This window comes from Ovis aries, chromosome 12 (assembly GCF_016772045.2).
Source record: "Ovis aries strain OAR_USU_Benz2616 breed Rambouillet chromosome 12, ARS-UI_Ramb_v3.0, whole genome shotgun sequence".
NCBI classification, from domain to species: domain Eukaryota; kingdom Metazoa; phylum Chordata; class Mammalia; order Artiodactyla; family Bovidae; genus Ovis; species Ovis aries.
Genome location: NC_056065.1, coordinates 53384514 through 53402221, shown reverse-complemented (window position 1 = coordinate 53402221; position 17708 = coordinate 53384514). Strand labels below are relative to the sequence as shown.

General features: G+C 51.9%; 1 protein-coding gene across 1 annotated transcript in view; it reads right to left on the bottom strand.

The window, feature by feature from the left end:
* The window catches only part of LRRC38 (leucine rich repeat containing 38), a 38830-nt gene extending 21673 nt beyond the window's left edge, over positions 1-17157 (bottom strand). The window contains exon 1 of the mRNA XM_027975880.3: positions 16476-17157. Coding sequence (XP_027831681.1) covers positions 16476-17121 — 646 coding nt within the window. The 5' untranslated portion in view covers positions 17122-17157. The remainder of the gene's footprint in view (positions 1-16475) is intronic.
* Between the last annotated feature and the right edge of the window lie 551 nt (positions 17158-17708).

The following is a 17708-nucleotide window of genomic DNA, read 5'->3' as shown; positions in this document are numbered from 1 at the left end:
GGCTTTCCGGGTGGCTCAGATGGTAAAGCATCTGCCTGCAATGTGGGAGACCCGGGTTCGATCCCTGTGTCAGGAAGAGCCCCTGGAGAAGGAAATGGCAACCCACTCCATTACTCTTGCTTGGAAAATTCCATGGATGGAGGAGCCTGGTGGCTACAGTCCATGGGGTTGCAAAGAGTTGGACACAACTGAGCAACTTCGCTTTCACTTTCACTTTCCTCTGACAGCAGGGGCCACAGGGACCCCCAGGATCCAGCACCTGCAGTGATAGCCACGTCTGTGGCTCAGGGTGAGCCTCTGGAACTGCTCGTTCTTATGGCGGTAACACAGGCCTTCATCTATAGCTGATAATAGTAATAGCCGGCATTTATGAACAGCGTTCTGTTTGCCAGGCACTGTGCTAAGCTTGTCACAGGGGTTACTTGACCCATATGCTTTGACCCATTTGACAGACTTGTGAGTATTAGCTCAGCTGGTAAAGAAACCACCTGCAATGCAGAAGACTCCGGTTCGACTCCTGGGTCGGGAAGATCCCCTGGAAAAGAGATAGGCTACCCACTTCAGAGTTCTTGAGCTTCCCTGGTGACTCAGACAGTAAAGAATCCGCCTGCAATGCATGAGTCTGGGTTCGATCCCTGGGTTGGGAAGGTCCCCTGGAAGAGGGCATGGCAACCCACTCCAGTATTCTTGCCTGGAGAATCCCCATGGACAGTGGAGCCTGGTGGACTACAGTCCTTGGGGTCGCAAAGAGTTGGACACGACTGAGTGACTAAGCACATATTTTACACATGAGAAAGCTGAAGCACAGAAAGGTTAAGCAACCTGCCCAGGCTCACACAGCTAGTAAATAAAGGCTCAGGGTTCCAATCACAGCGGATCTAAATCCAAAACCCCCTCTAGTGCCTGCCCTACAAGGTGAGGGAATCACCCAGCCCAGGAAACAGGGGCTTTGGCACTTGTCTTAGATTTTCATTAGTTTGCTGTGTGACTTTGGACAAGTCACTCAGTGTCGCTGAGCCACAGTTTCCTATCTGAAAGAAAAGCAGACAAGATAACCCCATTATGTAAGCTTTTCTGAGTCTTCTGGAATGTTCCCTCCACGAGGTCCGAGCCCTTGTCAGGTGCACTATTATGTCCTCGAGACTGGGAGCTGAATTTGTCCTCATAGGCGTCTAGCTTCCTTTGGTTTCCACTAAGCTGTTCAAGTCATCATTGGTTTACACCCTTGAAGAGCAGGTTCTGGATCAGGGAAGCTCACTGACTAATTTAGAGGCTCTGGACCCAAGAGGATAGGCTTGTAACTAAGAGCCCTTGGCTTCGGATATGAGATTTGGGAAGCCACGTGATGGTTAGTGACAGAGCCCCTGGAGCCGGGCTCTCTGGAGCATAGAACAGAAGGATGACAAATATTCACAGATGAGTGAAGGGAAGAAGCTGGTGGCATATACAGGGGGCATTCCTGCTGCGTCTGGAAGCTCGGATTATGTGGGCTTGGGGGAGAGCCCCAAAAGACCAGTATCCTGGTTCAAAGGGAGCTGAACATGAATTGACATGGCGTTGTTGTTGTTGCTGCTGTTTAGTCACTAATTCATGTCCAGTTCTTTGTGACCCCATGGACTGTAGCCCTGCCAGGCTCCTCTGTCCATGGGATTTTCCAGGCAAGAATATTGCAGTGGGTTGCCATTTCCTTCTCCAGGAGATCTTCCTGACCCATGGATCAAACTCATGTTTCCTGCATTGGCAGGTGGATTCTTTACCACTGAGCCACCTGAACTGGACACACATGATACATTTTAGAAACCAGTTCTGATAGTTGGCAAGTGATCTGGTTTCCTACAGTGACTGGCATGAGCAGAGCCAGACCTGCAATAAGCAAGGGGCTAGGGGCTCTGAATTTCTCTCCAGCTGCACGACTTAAAAACTTTGTCTATTTAGGTTCAGAAAGAAGCATGGGCAAGGAAGGGGAAAAAAGAAAGGTGGAGCAACTGGTCCAGCCATCAAGACAGACAGTCACTGGACTTCCAGCATGCTGGAGCTTCCTTCAAGACATGCTTCTCTAGCCAGAGAACCAGGAGAAAATGAAAACAACCTCAGAAAGCCAGATTCAGAGGACTGAAGCACCGTGGGCAGAAATCTCACCCATTCCTTAATGCTCCCTTTAGCACCACCGACAAGTGGTCATTTGGTCTCTGCTTGAATGCCTCTAAGGATGGCAACTTCACTCTCTACCCAGGCAGCCCATTTGCAGAGCCCTAACAGCTAGCTCTTCCTCCTTACAGTGCATCAAAATCAGTCTCCTTGTAGTTTGAAGCCACAGGTCCATCTTCTGAGGCCAAAACAAGTCTCCTACATTGCATGACAGCTCCTCAAACATCTGACAACAGGGATTATGTCCTTCCACATCTCTCCTTAGTTAAATATCCATTTCCCTATGTCAACATGGTCTTGCTGTCCAAATACAAAGAATATCTGGCATCTTGTAAGAGACAGGAAGCCCAGGTAACTGCTCAGAAGCGGTAATTTGATGAGGCCTGGGGCTCTGACCTTCCCATCAGGCCTCCTCCACCTGAGCATCCCCGTGTCTGGAATTCTATGCAGACTATGCCTCCGTGGTAAGCAGAGGTCCCTTCCTTCTGCCTTTACTGTGTCTATTCCTGGTTAACTCACAAATCACTAATATGTTGATGAGAATCAGTTTACCAAACTAGTTCATCTAAATAAGAGGGTGATCCTAGAGACTGCCTCCTCTCTGCTCTTCTCCCCTTTGCCTGGTGTTAGCACCCATCAATGAGCCATTCATTCATTCAGCAAACACATACTGAAGGGAACTTTCCAGGTGATCCAGCGGTTATGACTCCACACTCCCAATGCAGAGGGCACGAGTTTGATCCCTGGTCAGGGAACTAAGATTCCACATGTCGCACAGCACAGCCAAAAAAATAAAAAACATATTGAGTACCTAATACATGCCAGCCTTGGAGTAAAAACAGTGGAAAAAATAATTTGTGACTACAATTTAGTGAGGGGAAATGGACAGACCACAAGTTAATCAGTAAGATGTGTTATGCAGCAGGAGGTGACAGGTGTAATAAAGAAAAAGGAGAGTAGGGAGAGAAAGATAGCTGGAGGTGGCAGGTCTCAGAGCTCACTGGGGCTGGGAGGAAAGGCTCCATGAGCATTTGAGCAAGCAGCTAAAAGGAGCCAGGGCGAACGTCATGTGGACATCAGGACAAGGGCGGTCCAGGTGGAGGGAACAGCAAGGCTTTGAGGTAGGAATATGCCTGTGACGTTTGGGAAACAACATGGGGCCTGGGTGCCTGGACTAGAGTGAATGAAAGAGAGTAGTAGGAAATGAGGCCAGAAAGAAAGGAGGTCAGATTGCAGAGAGGGTGGGGAAGCCCTTGGAAGAAACTTGGCTTCTAATCTCAGCAACATGGGAGTTACTGGAGAGTTCTGAGCGGAGGAAAGACACAACTTGATATCTGTCTGGCAAGCAGGGAGGTGTCATTGTTCCAGATAAAGTCTCAGAAGAGCCTAAAATAGGAGGTGAACTTGTTTTCAACAGGGTTTCAATTAGGAAAAGGAGTACGTCAAGGCTGTATATTGTCACCCTGCTTATTTAACTTATATGCAGAGTACATCATGAGAAACGCTGGACTAGAAGAAACACAAGCTGGAATCAAGATTGCTGGGAGAAATATCAATAACCTCAGATATGCAGATGACACCACCCTTATGACAGAAAGTGAAGAGGAACTAAAAAGCCTCCTGATGAAAGTGAAGGAGGAGAGTAAAAAAGTTGGCTTAAAGTTCAACATTCAGAAAACTAAGATCATGGCATCCAGTCCCATCACTTCATGGGAAATAGATAGGGAAACAGCAGAAACAGTGTCAGATTTTTATTTTGGGGGGCTCCAAAATCACTGCAGATGGTGACTGCAGCCATGAAATTAAAAGACACTTACTCCTTGGAAGAAAAGTTATGACCAACCTAGACAGCATATTCAAAAGCAGAGACATTACTTTGCTGACTAAGGTCCGTCTAGTCAAGGCTATGGTTTTCCTGTGGTCATGTATGGATGTGAGAGTTGGACTGTGAAGAAGGCTGAGTGCTGAAGAATTGATGCTTTTGAACTGTGGTGTTGGAGAAGACTCTTGAGAGTCCCTTGGACTGCAAGGAGATCCAACCAATCCATTCTGAAGGAGATCAGCCCTGGGATTTCTTTGGAAGGAATGATGTTAAAGCTGAAACTCCAGTACTTTGGCCACCTCATATGAAGAGCTGACTCACTGGAAAAGACTCTGATGCTGGGAGGGATTGGGGGCAGGAGGAGAAGGGGTCGACAAAGGATGAGATGGCTGGACGGCATCACTGACTCGATGGACGTGAGTCTGAGTAAACTCCTGGAGTTGGTGATGGACAGGGAGGCCTGGCATGCTGCAATTCATGGGGTGGCAAAGAGTCGGACACGACTGAGTGACTGAACTAACTGAACTCTGACTTCCACTAATACACTCAAGTCACCTTTGATTCAGCCAAGGTAAGATTCTGAGTTAGCGAGGCTCACTGAGTTTGGTTCTAAGCTAAAGCAGGAGCTGTGGACAAGAGAGTGGGTTTGTGCCTAAGGGACCTGGTTCTGACATGAGATTTGAGAAGCCATGGAATGTTTAGTGACAAAGACCCCTGCTCATCTCTCCCTCTGTCATTTCTTGGCTGGTGACCTCAGCCAAGTTACATTAACCCATCTGTGCCTTGATGTTCTCATCTGTAAAATGGGGTAAGCCTGACACTGACCTCTTTGAAAGACACTAGTATACTTAGAGCTATGCTATCCACTACAGTGGCCACCAGCCACGTGTTGAGAAATTGATCGCAGCTAGTCTGGGATGCTAGACTGAGATGTGCTGTAAGTATAAAACACACCCAGATTTTAAAGACTTTGTGTGAAATAAAGAATGGGAAAATAGCTCATGAATGAGTTTTCTTTTGATTACAAGTTGAAAGTATAACATTTTGGATATGTTGGATTAAATAAAATACCACTCAATTATATCTGCAATGACCCTTGTATTCATCATGATTTTTACATTCTATATTTTATTTAGCTTTGGCATCTTGGGGCCTTGCCACTTGGGGAAGGACTGTCGCTCCCAGTGCTGGCCAGTTCCTAAATCCTTGCCAATGAGCACACCCTTGATAGGCAAACCTACCAACCCCAGTTGATATCCCACCCATCTCTTTTGATCAGATTCTTGCAATCCCAGACTCTTATCTTCCTGCCCTCAAACACTGCAGGGCCAGGTACTAGATAGCTAGGGATCATCCTTTTAATGAGAGTTTCCTGAAATTACTCAAACTAGCCAACCTTAAACCTGCCTCCTCTGCTTACCCCCCTTCACCCATTCCTTCCTGCAAAAACCACTATAAAGACCCTCATCTGTCTTTCTTTTTACCTCATCTGCCTCCTGACCATCCCTGCTGCTTCGCTGTGTGGCCCTGTAAGGCTTCCATTTCTCCTGTTTCTAGACATCTGTGAGTATAAAACTTCATCCTTAGAGACAGTCATTTCAGGGGTCTTTCATGGCAAGGCAGTGGTTAAGATTCTGTTCTTCCAATGCCAGGAGCATAGGCTCAATCCCTGGTTGGGGAAGTAAGATTCCACATGCCGCACAGACAAAATAAATAAATAGCACCTAATTCTGGTTTTAAGACTCAAACAAAAAAATCTAAGTAGCTTTCCATGAGTAATTTTAAGACTATCAGGCTCCTCCATCCATGGGATTTTCCAGGCAAGAGTGCTGGAGTGGATTGCCATTTCCTTCTCCAATACATAATATAGCACATGGGGAAAAAGCAAAGTAAAAAAAAAAAAAAAAGACAGTCATATCCATGTCTGCACATCCCCATTTTTTCCTAAAGCCCTTTTACATTAGGATTTCCCTGATGTTCCTGACAAACCTCAGGGTTACAGATGAAGGAACCACATACCAGACAAGTTAGATGACCTGCCCAGGTCAGCAGGTGTCCTGACCTTCAGCTCTAAGTCCTCAGGCCCTGAACAGGACCATGTGACATCTTCGTTTCTGATGCAGATAATCATTCATGATTCTCTGTGCTTAGTTGCTCAGTTGTGTCCAACTCTTTGCAACCCCACAGACTGTAGCCTGCCAGGCTCCTCTGTCCATGGGGATTCTCCAGCCAAGAATACTGGAGTGGGTTGCCACACCCTTCTCCAGGGGATCTTCCCAACCCAGGGATCGAACCCAGGGCTCACTCACTGCAGGTGGACTCTTTACCATCTGAGCCACCAGGGAAGCTTATGTTAAAAAGAGAAATCATCCCCTTGGTGTTTTGTGAAAAAGCAATGCCATTCTTTCTAATAATGTGGTGGGGGCAGAAGAGAACATACTCTTGTACCTGCTGATTTGAAAGAGAGCTGCCAGGGTGGTGGGGCCAGTGTCAAGGGAGCCCGCCCAGGAGACCTTTGCTGGATGCTGGGGACAAGGGGCTGTCGGACCTTCTCATTCCATGACCTGGAGGAGGCTGGCTGGAGAGGGTGCAGAGGCAGCCAGAATCAGAGCTAGAAGAAGCCTTCCAGGTCATCCAGCCCCCGGGTGTGCAGCTGACAGAGGAACTCAGACACCACTACGTTCTGGGGAGTCTAGTCAGTGCAGAGCTCCAAGCTCTTTCTAATGTGCTTGTGGTTCTCCTTGTATCCCACCTCCTCTGAGGACTCCCACCCACAGCCCCCGGGGGCATCTGGGGTCACTGTTCATTATCGAGAGCAACTGAGAAAGAGGATGCGACTCAGGTCGACTGCTGGCCAACAAAGCAGTAGGGACAGGAACCAAATTCCTAGATCTCTGGTTTGGGTTCATGTCTGAGAAGCTGCCCCTTAATCCTGAGTGGCCCGCAGCTCCTCTGAGGTCCTGACTCCTGCCTCTGGCATTTATCCCCATGGCCAACCTGGAGGATGAAGGAGATAAGGCACTGGGGGCTCTTTGTTGGGCACCTTCTGAAGCAGAGGAGACAGGCTGAGAGCCCCTGGGAGGACGTGCTGTGAACACACGGCTAATGCCCGTCTGCATGGATTGTGGACATCTGGGATTTAACAGGCAATGCTTAAATCCAGGGGGATTTGTAAGCCTGTTTGTCCACATTTCTATGAACTGGATAAGGAAGAAAACAACGGCTTCTATGTGCGGTGCTGGAGGAAGCTGTACTCTGAGCATCTTCATATGATGTCACTTGAGGTCAAAGGGCAGATGCTATCACCTGCATTTGACAGAGGGGACACCAGGGCCCAGGATCAGCTCACAGGAAGCCCGGCCAGAGTCATGCATGCCTAGCTCCATGCCTAGAGGGTGGTCTGCCCAGCCCCCATCCCTAAGCTCCGCCCCCCAGAGCCTCCTCTCAGATCTGGAAATTGGAACCAGGACAGCACATCTCGCCTGGCCTCAGCTGGTCCCATGAATGGAGCAGCGTATTATTTTGTCACATGCATGGAAAAAACTGAGAAAGCCTATTAATATATGAAGAGGAGACTAAAAGACGATGTGCGCACAGGGACCTCTGCTCAATGTTACATGCCAGTCTGGATGGGAGGGGAGTTTGGGGGAGAATGGATACACATATGTATGGCTGAGTCTCTTTGCTGTCACCTGAAATTATCACAACATTGTTAATCGGCCATGTGTGCATGTGTGCTAAGTCACTTCAGTCGTGTCCAATTCTTTGAGACCCTATGGACTGTAGCCCCCCAGGTTCCTCTGTCCATGGGACTCTCCAGAGTGGGTTGCCATGCTCTCCCCCAGAGGATCTTCCCAATCCAGGGATCAAACCTGTATCTCCTGCAGCTCCTGCACTGCAGGCAGACTCTTTACCTCTGAGCCACCAGGGAAGCTCTGAATCAGCTACACGTGACTATAAAATAGAAAGTTAAAGAGAGATGGTGTGAGAAGCAGAGAGTGAAAGAGGGAGGCGCTGTGTTCCCTGCAGCCTCCTAGGTCTCACCCGCCAGCTCCCTGGGCCTAACTGTTTAGGACTTTGGGCTCCTGGCGACACACCCACATCTTTACAAGACACCTTTCTGTTTGCTTGCGCCAGATGAAGCAGGTTTCCGATTCAGCAGGGTAAACGGATCTGTGGTCTCGGCGTCCTGAACCCTCTCCCCCAGCCACTCACACTGCACCTCGCCAGGGCAGAGGCTCACAGACTCCCCGGACGAAGGCGGCTCCACTCTCTTGCCAGCACTGCTCTCACAGATGGGGTAGGTGCAGCTGGCCCCTCCCTCCTTCACAGCAACCACCTGAGGGTTTGAGCAGGATCTGCTAATGGAGCCCAGAGAACCCCCACTCCAGGCCTCTGCCCCTGCTGAAAGGTGATCTGGGTGTCTTTGGCTGACCACAGGCGGGCAGGGGGGGTTGTGGGGGTAAAAGCCAAGGGCAGTGATGTTGGCCTGTCCCCTGATGGCCCTTGTGACAGAGGCCCCAGGAGTGTGCGTTCGTCCACTCACACATGCCCGCGGCCCCTCAGAGACCCTTCTATGCTGGGCAAGGCCCAGTTCCTGAGGACACTGCAGGGAACGTACGACTCTGGAGCTCATGCTTCTAGAGCAACAAGACTTGTGACCAAGATAATGTGGACTCTACGAGCGCGATGCCACAGACACAAGGAGATACGACAACAGTGAGTGGGGTGGGGATGGTACTGTTTGGGTGGGGTGATCAGGGAAGGCCTCTCTGAGAAGGGAACATCTCATGGGGACCTGATAATGAGGGAGACACAGCCATGGGGAGGTAGGACCATCTCAGCAGGCAAGAAAGCCATAATTTAGGAGGTCCTGGTTGGTCACAAGCACCTGCTCTGTTCCCAGGACAGAGGAAGGCTGGTGTGGCTGGGCTGTGGATGGACCCTCTCAGGACACAGGAAGGAGCTGGTTTGTTCCAAGTGCAATGCAAGCCATCAGGTTTCCAAACACGTCATTTAGTGCACCAACTGCTGGGGGTTCAAGGAGAAAAAGAAACACTTTGTGCCCTCAAAACCGGCCAGACCTGCAAACTGGCAGGTCGAGCAGTGATCGTAGAGGTAACACAGGATCCAATCAGGTTGCACAGGCCAGCCTCCCAATGCAGCCTCGAGGCCCAGAGGGTTGGAGGATGGAAGGTTAAGTAGGAACCAGAAAGGCAGAGAAGTAGAGATGAGGATGGGAAGGTGGGGGGTGGGGTTGGGGGGAGAATTGGGGAAGTGGCTGGCACAGCTTGGCGAAGACCTGAGGGCAGGAGCCCAGAACAGTCCCAGGACTGGAGTGATACACTCTGCTGTGATCTTACAGTGACGGTGTTCAGGATACAATTTGACTCAAGTAACCACGAACACACCCGATTCCAGGTCTTCATGACAACCAGCCTACATGGAGGTCCTTCTGGGCCACCATCACACCGCCAGCCTGATGGTGACAAGACCGGCCAAGCACCTCATTCTCAGCTACATCGGGGACCACAGGATTCTGGGACAGAGGGCAATGGACAGCCACTTGGCTGAAAGGCCTAAATCTTGCGGGATCTGAGACAGCTGGCAGCTGGCCAGCTTCAGGTGACAGTGCCACTGGCCTCTCCAGAACAGACTGCCAACTGCTCCTAGGGCTGTCCATGCCAGACAGAGAGGCAGGTCCTCTGACCCACTGGCCCAGCAATGAGGTTGCCCTTTGAGTTAATTGATAGAGCACCCCAACTTCCCAGGTGGCTCAGAAGTAAAGAATCAGCCTGTGATGCAGGAGGCGCAAGGTCAATCCCTGGGGCGGGAAGATTCCCCGGGAAGAGAATGGCAACCGACTCCAGTATTCTTGCCTGGAAAATCCCATGGACAGAGGAGCCTGGCGGGCTACAGTCCATGGGCTCACAAAGACTCAGACACGACTTAGTAACTAAAGAGCAACAGCAGCAGGATGAAGGTGTCATTTCCAGAAAGATCCAGCATTTGGGACAGAGTATCAGGACTGGGTGGGGCACTCCAGCAAGAAAAGAGACAAGGGGTTGTCTTGGGTCATGTCTACAGCCGACTCTCCCTGGAACTCCAGAGCACAGTGCCCATAAAAGCTGACACCCAGCCAGGACACTGGGGATGCTGAAAGGTGACACTGAGGACTCAACTCTAATTAAGAGACAAGTTAGAAATACAAGCGCCTGTGGCACCAGGACACGTACAGACCTGTCAACAGCGGGAGGCAGGCCACTTGAAAGAGCGAGTGAGACCTCGATCTACGTCTGCCAGGAACGTGGTTCTCTTAGGTGTATAAGCACAAGGAAAATATGCACTCTGTGTGTGTCTGCTAAGTCGTTTCAGTCGCGTCCAACTCTTTGCCACCCCATGGCCTATAGCCCGCCAGGCTCCTCTGTCCATGGGATTCTGCAGAGTGGGTTGCCATGCCCTCCTCCAGGGGATCTTCCCAACCAGGGATCAAACCTGCGTCTCATGCCTCCTGCATTGGCAGGCAGGTTCTTAACAACTAGCATCACTTGGGAAACCCCAGTAAGATGTGTGTATGTATGCTTAGTCTCAGTTGTGTCCGACTCTTTGCGACCCCATAGACTGTAGCCCAGCAGGCTCCTCTGTCCATGGGACTTCCCAGGTAAGATTATTGAAGTGGGTTGCTTTTCCTACTCCAGATGATCTTCCCAACCCAGGGATCAAAGCTGCATCTCCTGTGTCTCCTGCACTGGCATACAGATTCTTTATCACTGAGCCATGATTCCTCATACCCAGTGGCCTTTCCTGCCCAAGGCTCCAGGAGCAAGGCTGGGTCACATGGGGTGAACTGTGAGCCCAGAACCCCAGGCTTCCTAGGTGCTCTTACCCCCTCCCTACCACACAGAGACTGCGGCCCCTGTATTCTAGCAGTGAGGTCTCTGGAGGGGCCTGATCTTCCCAGGCCTCCGCTTCCTAACCTTTAAGACACTGACCATCTTCCCTTCCCTTGAAACCATAGAATTTTAGAGTTGGAAGGAACCTTAAAATCCTCCCACTCACATGCCTTTGTTTATAAAAGAAAAATCTGAGGCACAGAGAGACAGGAAAGTCCTACAACGTCACACAGCATTTCCACAGCAGCCGCACAAAGCCTGCTCCCTCCAGCAGCGTTTTTCAAGCTTAGAGAGCGTGTACACTGCAAGCCCCTTTCAGGGAATGTTGTTGTTTAGTCACTAAGTCATGTCCAATTCTTCTGCAACCTCATATACTGTAGCCTGCCAAGCTTCTCTGTCCATGGGGATTATCCAGGCAAGAATACTGGAGTGGGTTGCCATTTCCTTCTCCAGGGGATCTTCCTGACCCTGTAATCAAACCCAGTTCTCCAACACTGCAGGGTGATTCTTTACCACTGAGCCACCTGGTAAGCCCTTCAGGAGGTGGCAGCACCTAAAATGCAGACGCCCAGGCCTCATGCACCAGGCCAACATTCAGTGGGTCTGGGGGCCCAGGAATCTGCATGTCAAACAAACTCCCCAGGGATCAGCACACAGAGGCTCCTCACCACCTGTGTGTTTTCATTTCCAACCACCTCGTTGGGCTGCTGTGAACAGAAGACAAGGAGAGGGACCGAAGGGCTTTAAAGATCACCATCTCCCAAGAAGGGTGCTGTCCTGCCACTTCCCTGTCTCCCAGACCCTCCCCTTCTCTCCCTCTCTACCCCACTGTCACCTGAGTTCCCATGTCTGTATCTTCCAGGTTCGGAGCTCCTTTGAGTCTGCAGGTAGACTCAAAGAAGGATGGTCACTGTTCCCTTGAGGGCACAGTGTCCTACCTGGCCCAGAACCTACTGGCTCCTGGGAGAACCACCAGACCTGGAGCGGAATCTGGGGCTGGAAGGGCAGCCAGCTGTCCCCCAGGGGAGTCAGGGATGGTAGAATAGAGCAGGCGCTCTTCCTGCCCTCCTGTTCTAGGCCATCACAAAGAGTTAGGAGTGGAGTCAGACACCCCTAAGTGCATGCTTATATCAGCCACTAACAACGTGAACTTGTGCAAACCACTTCTTTTCTTTGCACCTCACACCCAGTGGCCAGTTGAGGGTAAAGGTAACTTGCCAGGCACGGGTATTTTATTTAAAAAAAGACAGCCCTGGTAAACCACAAACTGCTACCAGAAGGTAGTGAAAGTGAAAGTTGCTCAGTCATGTCTGTCTCTTTGCCACTCCACGGACTATACAGTCCATGGGATTCTCCAGGCCAGAATACGGAGTGGGTAACCTTTCCCTTCTCCAGGGGATCTTCCCAACCCAGGGATCAAACCCAGGTCTCCCCTCATTGCAGGCGGATTCTTTACCAGCTGAGCCACAAGGGAAGCCCAAGAATACTGGAGAGGGTAGCCTATCCCTTCTCCAGGGAATCTTCCCAACCCAGGTATCAAACCGGGGTCTCCTGCATTGCAGGTGAATTCTTTACCAGCTAAGCTATCAGGGAAGCCAATTGATAAAACACAGGATGGCCAGTGACGTGAATTTCAAAAACAACAAATAATTCTATGTGTGCGAATATCCCAAATGTTGCACAGGATATACTTATACTAAAATGTTATGCATTGTTTACCTGAAATTCAGAGTGAATTAGCATCCTGGGACTTTGTTTGTTTTCTTGCTTGGGGTTTGTTTGCTTGCTTGTTGTTGCCAAGTTGGCCGGTGAGCCTTCCTTCAGATCCAGCCCCAGCAGGCCGGCTCCCCCAGACCCCTCTGCCCCTGAAAGCAGAGCCCTGCAGGAGTCTGCACAGAGGGGACTGGCCGACCCTGTGGTGTTCCACCAGTAAACAAGCGCTCCCATCCGCGCAGAGGTTCACCTGGCAGGCATCATGTTTTTGCGCTGTCAGAGCTTGTCAAGGTCACTGGTTCTGCCTGGTTTGTTTTTCTGGAGGAGGAAGGGGCAGAGGAGGTAATGGCAAGGGCTTTGCTGGGAAGGGGGCAGGTCTCTGCTGTTTCCTCTGAATTCTCCTACTTAGGCCCTACCTAGAAACCCCTAGAGCCTGTGCCCCAAGGAGCCTAGTTTCCTTGGCAGGAAGTTGATGGACTCCAACTTCCAGGAGGCCAGGAGCCAAGAGGTCCTGATCCACCCACCTTCATCTGTATTTAACTCTCTGTATGACCTTGGGCAAGTCACTCCCATCAGCTCTCCAGGCCTTCTGGACAAAACAGGGTAATAACAGTATTAATGCTTATTGGTAGTTCCCATGTATCCGGCACTGTTCTAAGTACCTTGTAGATCCATAGTTCCCAATCTTTTTTTGGTTTTTTTTTTTCATAGTTCCCAATCTTTTTGACACCAGGGACCAGTTTCACGGAAGACAATTTATACACAGACCAGAGGGCAGGGGATGGGGTGGTTTGGGGATGATTCAAGCGCATTTACATTTATTGTGCGCTTTATTTCTATTATTATGACATCAGTTCCACCTCAGATCATCAGGCATTAGATCCCCGAGGCTGGGGACCCTGTTATAGAGGCTACCTTTCTCACCCTCCCCACAGCCCTGCGAGGTGGGAGCTAGCATGATTCGCATTTTACAGGAGAGGAAACTAGAAGGCAGAAGCGCACACAGCTAGCAAGAGGGAGAGACAGCGTCTGAGCCAAGCAGGTCTGGGCTGGAGCCTGCACTCTCAGCCCCTCACCAGACGCCTCTGTGAAATGTGAGAGGCCCGAATGCATGAGGAGAAGGGAAAGGAGCGATTCGTGCCTGACCATCACCTACTCCTTGCTAAAATCACTGTGCCCTTGACAGAGAGGACCTCACACAACCCTCACCGCAAACCTGCTCTCGGATTCTGTTCTTCAGCCTGAAGTTAGGGCAGGGAAACGGAGGCACAGAGAGATCTGGGACTTGCCGAGGGTCACAATCAGAGTCCACATCAGAACCCAGCTCTCTCACCTCGAGGCCTAGACTAGGTGCTCCACACTCACCCACCCACCCCACCCCCTGCCCCGCTCTGGTTCACAGAGCTGAAGACTCTGCTCTGGCCACAGGCCACAGGCAGTGAGGTCACAGATGTTCTCGTACTTCACCCCATGAGACGCCGGGAGCCCCCAAGCTGTCCTCCTGCCGCCTCCATCTTCCCTCCCTGAAGGAGACCAACCCTCCACCGGGGCCTAGACATTCTTCCTTGCTCTGGACCCATCCATCCTTAACCCCCAGGTCTCCATCTGGTGGCTCTTTGCTTTCCTATATTATGGACAAGAGGAAGAATAACATTTGCTATTCTTGCATGCTCATGGGTGCTCAGATGCCTCATCGTGTCTGACTCTGCAACCCCATGGACGTCAGCCCTCCAGGCTCCTCTGTCCATGGAATTTTCCAGGCAAGAATACTAGAGGGGGTTGCCATTTCCTACTCCAGGGGATTTTCCCTACCCAGGGATTGAACCCACTTCTCCCATGTAGCCTGCATTGGCAAGCAGATTCTCTACCTCTGAGCCACCTGGAAAGCCCTTTCTATTTTTACTGCTCATTCATTTACCCACATTAAATCACTCTGATACTGACAATCACCAGTCAGACATATTGGTCAGCATTCCTGTGTGTCAATTTCACCCAGAAGAAAGAGGAGGGAGGCTCAAAGAACTTAAGTGACCTGCCCAGAGTCACTCAGCTTTTAAGCCAGATCTCCAATCTATGCCTTCCAAATTCAGGGCTCTATAGAGACCTAGGAGGTCAATTAAAGTACTTTAGAAATGAAAAAACTGAGACCCAGACAGGACACATGTCCTGGTCAAGGTCACAGCCATCCATGGCAGAAATGAGACTGAAATTCACAGCTCCTGACCCATAACACCAAGTCCTCATGTGAATAACAGTGGGAACCAATTATACGCCCTCAGCTGACAATGGGGGTTCATGATGCCAACACCACCAAGAAGCAAAGGCAGAAGCTATTAAAACCAGGGTGAACCCCCATTCCACAATGAGGTCTGCACCTGGACCTCCCTGTCTCCAGGACAGTCTTCTGGTGGGGAGGGTCTGGGGAGCGAGATAGTAAATGAAGGCAAAGTGTAAAGCTGGGGGACTCTGCACCTTGCACGTCAGGTCTTTTTAGAACTTGCTGGTGTGGGAGAGCCAGCCTAGGCTGAAAGTGTCAGCTCAGGAGAGAAATGATTGCCTGGGATGTGTGTTTAGTGACAGTACGGAATGAATAAGTGAGCACAGGAATTCAGGACATAGATGAGCAGCATCCTTGAATTCTCAATAAATGGAAATACATATATATATATATATTTCTCAAAGATAAATTCACATCAATGTCACCTTTTTTACTGTAGGTCTTAGCTCTGCTTCCTATTCTGCCAAGCCCCCAGGGGCAAGGTGGGAGGCGGAGTCTGGCTCTGAGGGCTCGCTGCTGGGACCACACTCACATGCTCACCAGTGCTCACATGCTCGCCTGGAATCCACTGAAGGTAAGGACAGTCCACTGGCTCTGGGCTCATCCTTATGGATGCTGGGGTCTCCTCTTCTCAGTTCTGCCTTTGCCTCCTTCCTCCTGGCCTTCACAGGGCCCCTTACCTACTGTGCCCTTATGTTCCTATCTGCCAGCTGGGCACGTATGTCTATGTCACCAACAGAAAAAGTGCACCAGGCAAGCAAAAAGGTGTCCCAGCCCAGGAGATTTTTGTTCAGCAATTTCACATCTGGGTGAAAAGCTACTGCAAATCTTTACTGCACCACTGGCTCTTTGCAGGCTGCTCTTATTCCTCACCAGGAATATTCCTTACCCCTTTTAGACAGAAGAGCAAATTGGCAGCTGAGAAATCAAAACCAGCTCAGGCTCCAGAAGCTATTAGAGAGCTCTTAGAACTGGTGAGCTCTCTCTCCATGTTCAGGGTACTGAGAACGGTGCTGAGTCGCTGCTCACACAGTAGGGAGTCTTCCACTTAGGAGGGGCCCAGAAATAAGGCACATCCATCATTGATACTGCTGTCGTTTGGTCCTGTCCAACTCTTTTGCGACCCCACTGACTCCTCTGTCCATGGGATTTCCCAGAAAAGAATACTGGAGTGGGTTGCCATTTTCTTCTCCAGGGCATCTTTCCCATCCAGAGATCAAACTTGGATTCTTTACCACTGAGCCACCTAGGCAGCCCTACATCCACCAGTGCTAGGAGCCAAAGCCCCATGAGACGATCTGGCAAACCCAGGTTCCAAACATTGTTGGAGGTAAACAAAGGGAAAAGCACAGCAACAAGGCCCAGAAAGTCCAGAGAATTCCAAATGTGTCCCTCCCCACTCTCCTTCTCTAGGAGAGTCCCAGGAAAAGTTCAGGCTGGGAACGTGCGAGGATTACACCCGAAGCAGCTCTCATTCAGGGCAGTGGCCATGAGCGACCAGGTCTCTGATGCCGGTCTCTGCCCCAGAGGGCTGCGCCGAGGCTACCCGGCCGTCGCAGCCTCTCCCCAAGCTGTCCCTCCGTACCCGCCCCCCACCCCCAGCTCCCCCGCGCAGACTCACCTTTGGGCAGCTTGGACACGTTCTCCTGGATCCAGGAGAAGAGGTGGGCGAAATCGCAGTCGCAGAGCCAGGGGTTCCCGTCCAGGCGCAGGGTGCGCAGCGCGGGGAGCGCGGTCAGGGCGGCCACGTTGAGGCTGCGCAGGTTGTTGTCATTGAGCTCCAGCACCTGCAGCGACTCCAGGGTCTCGAAGGCGGCCTCGTGTACACCAGCCAGGTTGTTGTTGGCCAGGCTTAGCTTGACCAGCCTCCCGGCCGAGCGGAAGGCGCCGGCGCCCAGCTGGGTCAGGTTGTTGTAGCTGAGGTCGAGGAACGCGAGCTTGGCCGAGCCGCTGAACGTACCTTCCTCCAGCGAGCGCAGCGAGTTGTTCCTGAAGTCCAGGTAGACCAGGTCGCCGTAGAAGATGAAGAAGTCCTCGGGGATGTGCTGGATGCGGTTACCAGCCACCAGCAGTTTGCGCACGTCCAGGGGGAAGGGATCAGGCACGCTGGGCAGTCCACGGTCGCGGCAGTCCACGGTGTGCGGGTCGGTGCAGGCGCAGCCCGCGGGGCACCCGTGTCCGGGCCGGAGCAGCAGCAGGAAGCTAAAGAGCCCCAGCGCCGCCGCGGCGGCGCCGGTGGGGGCGCGGGCGGCGGCGCGGGGGCTCATGGCCTGGACCCGCGCGAACGGCGGCGGCGCGGACGCGACTCTGGGGCTGAGCCCTGGCGCGGGGCGGCTCGCGGGACCCCGGAGGCCGGGCGCGGGGAGGGCGTGCGCCCGGGAGCGCGGGGGCGACGGAGCGCAGCGCGGACCTACCCGGGGAGCCCGAGTGGCCGGGGCGGAGGTGGGGGAACGGGGGACCAGGGAGGGAGGGGCGACGGACTCGCGAAGGATTTACCCGAACAGGAAATTAACCCGCTGGAAAATCCCGGAGGAGAGGCGGGAGTGCTAAGGGTAGCGGAGTGGCCGTCGCCAAACGCGGCCCCGCCCGGGCAGCTTCTTTCCGTCACCGGGAGATAAGACCTGTCGCGCAGGCTTGGCGCGGGACACTCGACGACCAAGTTCAATTCCCACGCGCCCCCAAGCCCAGTGGATTTCTGAGGGCGTGTCGGGAGCGTGCCCCCACCCCCCGCCCCGAGCCCGCCAGGTGCCAAAGCGCGCTCCCCGCGCGCCACCCCTGCTGCAAACGGGAGCGCAACCTGGGTCCCTCTGGCACCGCGCCGGGTGCAATTCTGGCAGGCTCTCGCGGGGCCGTG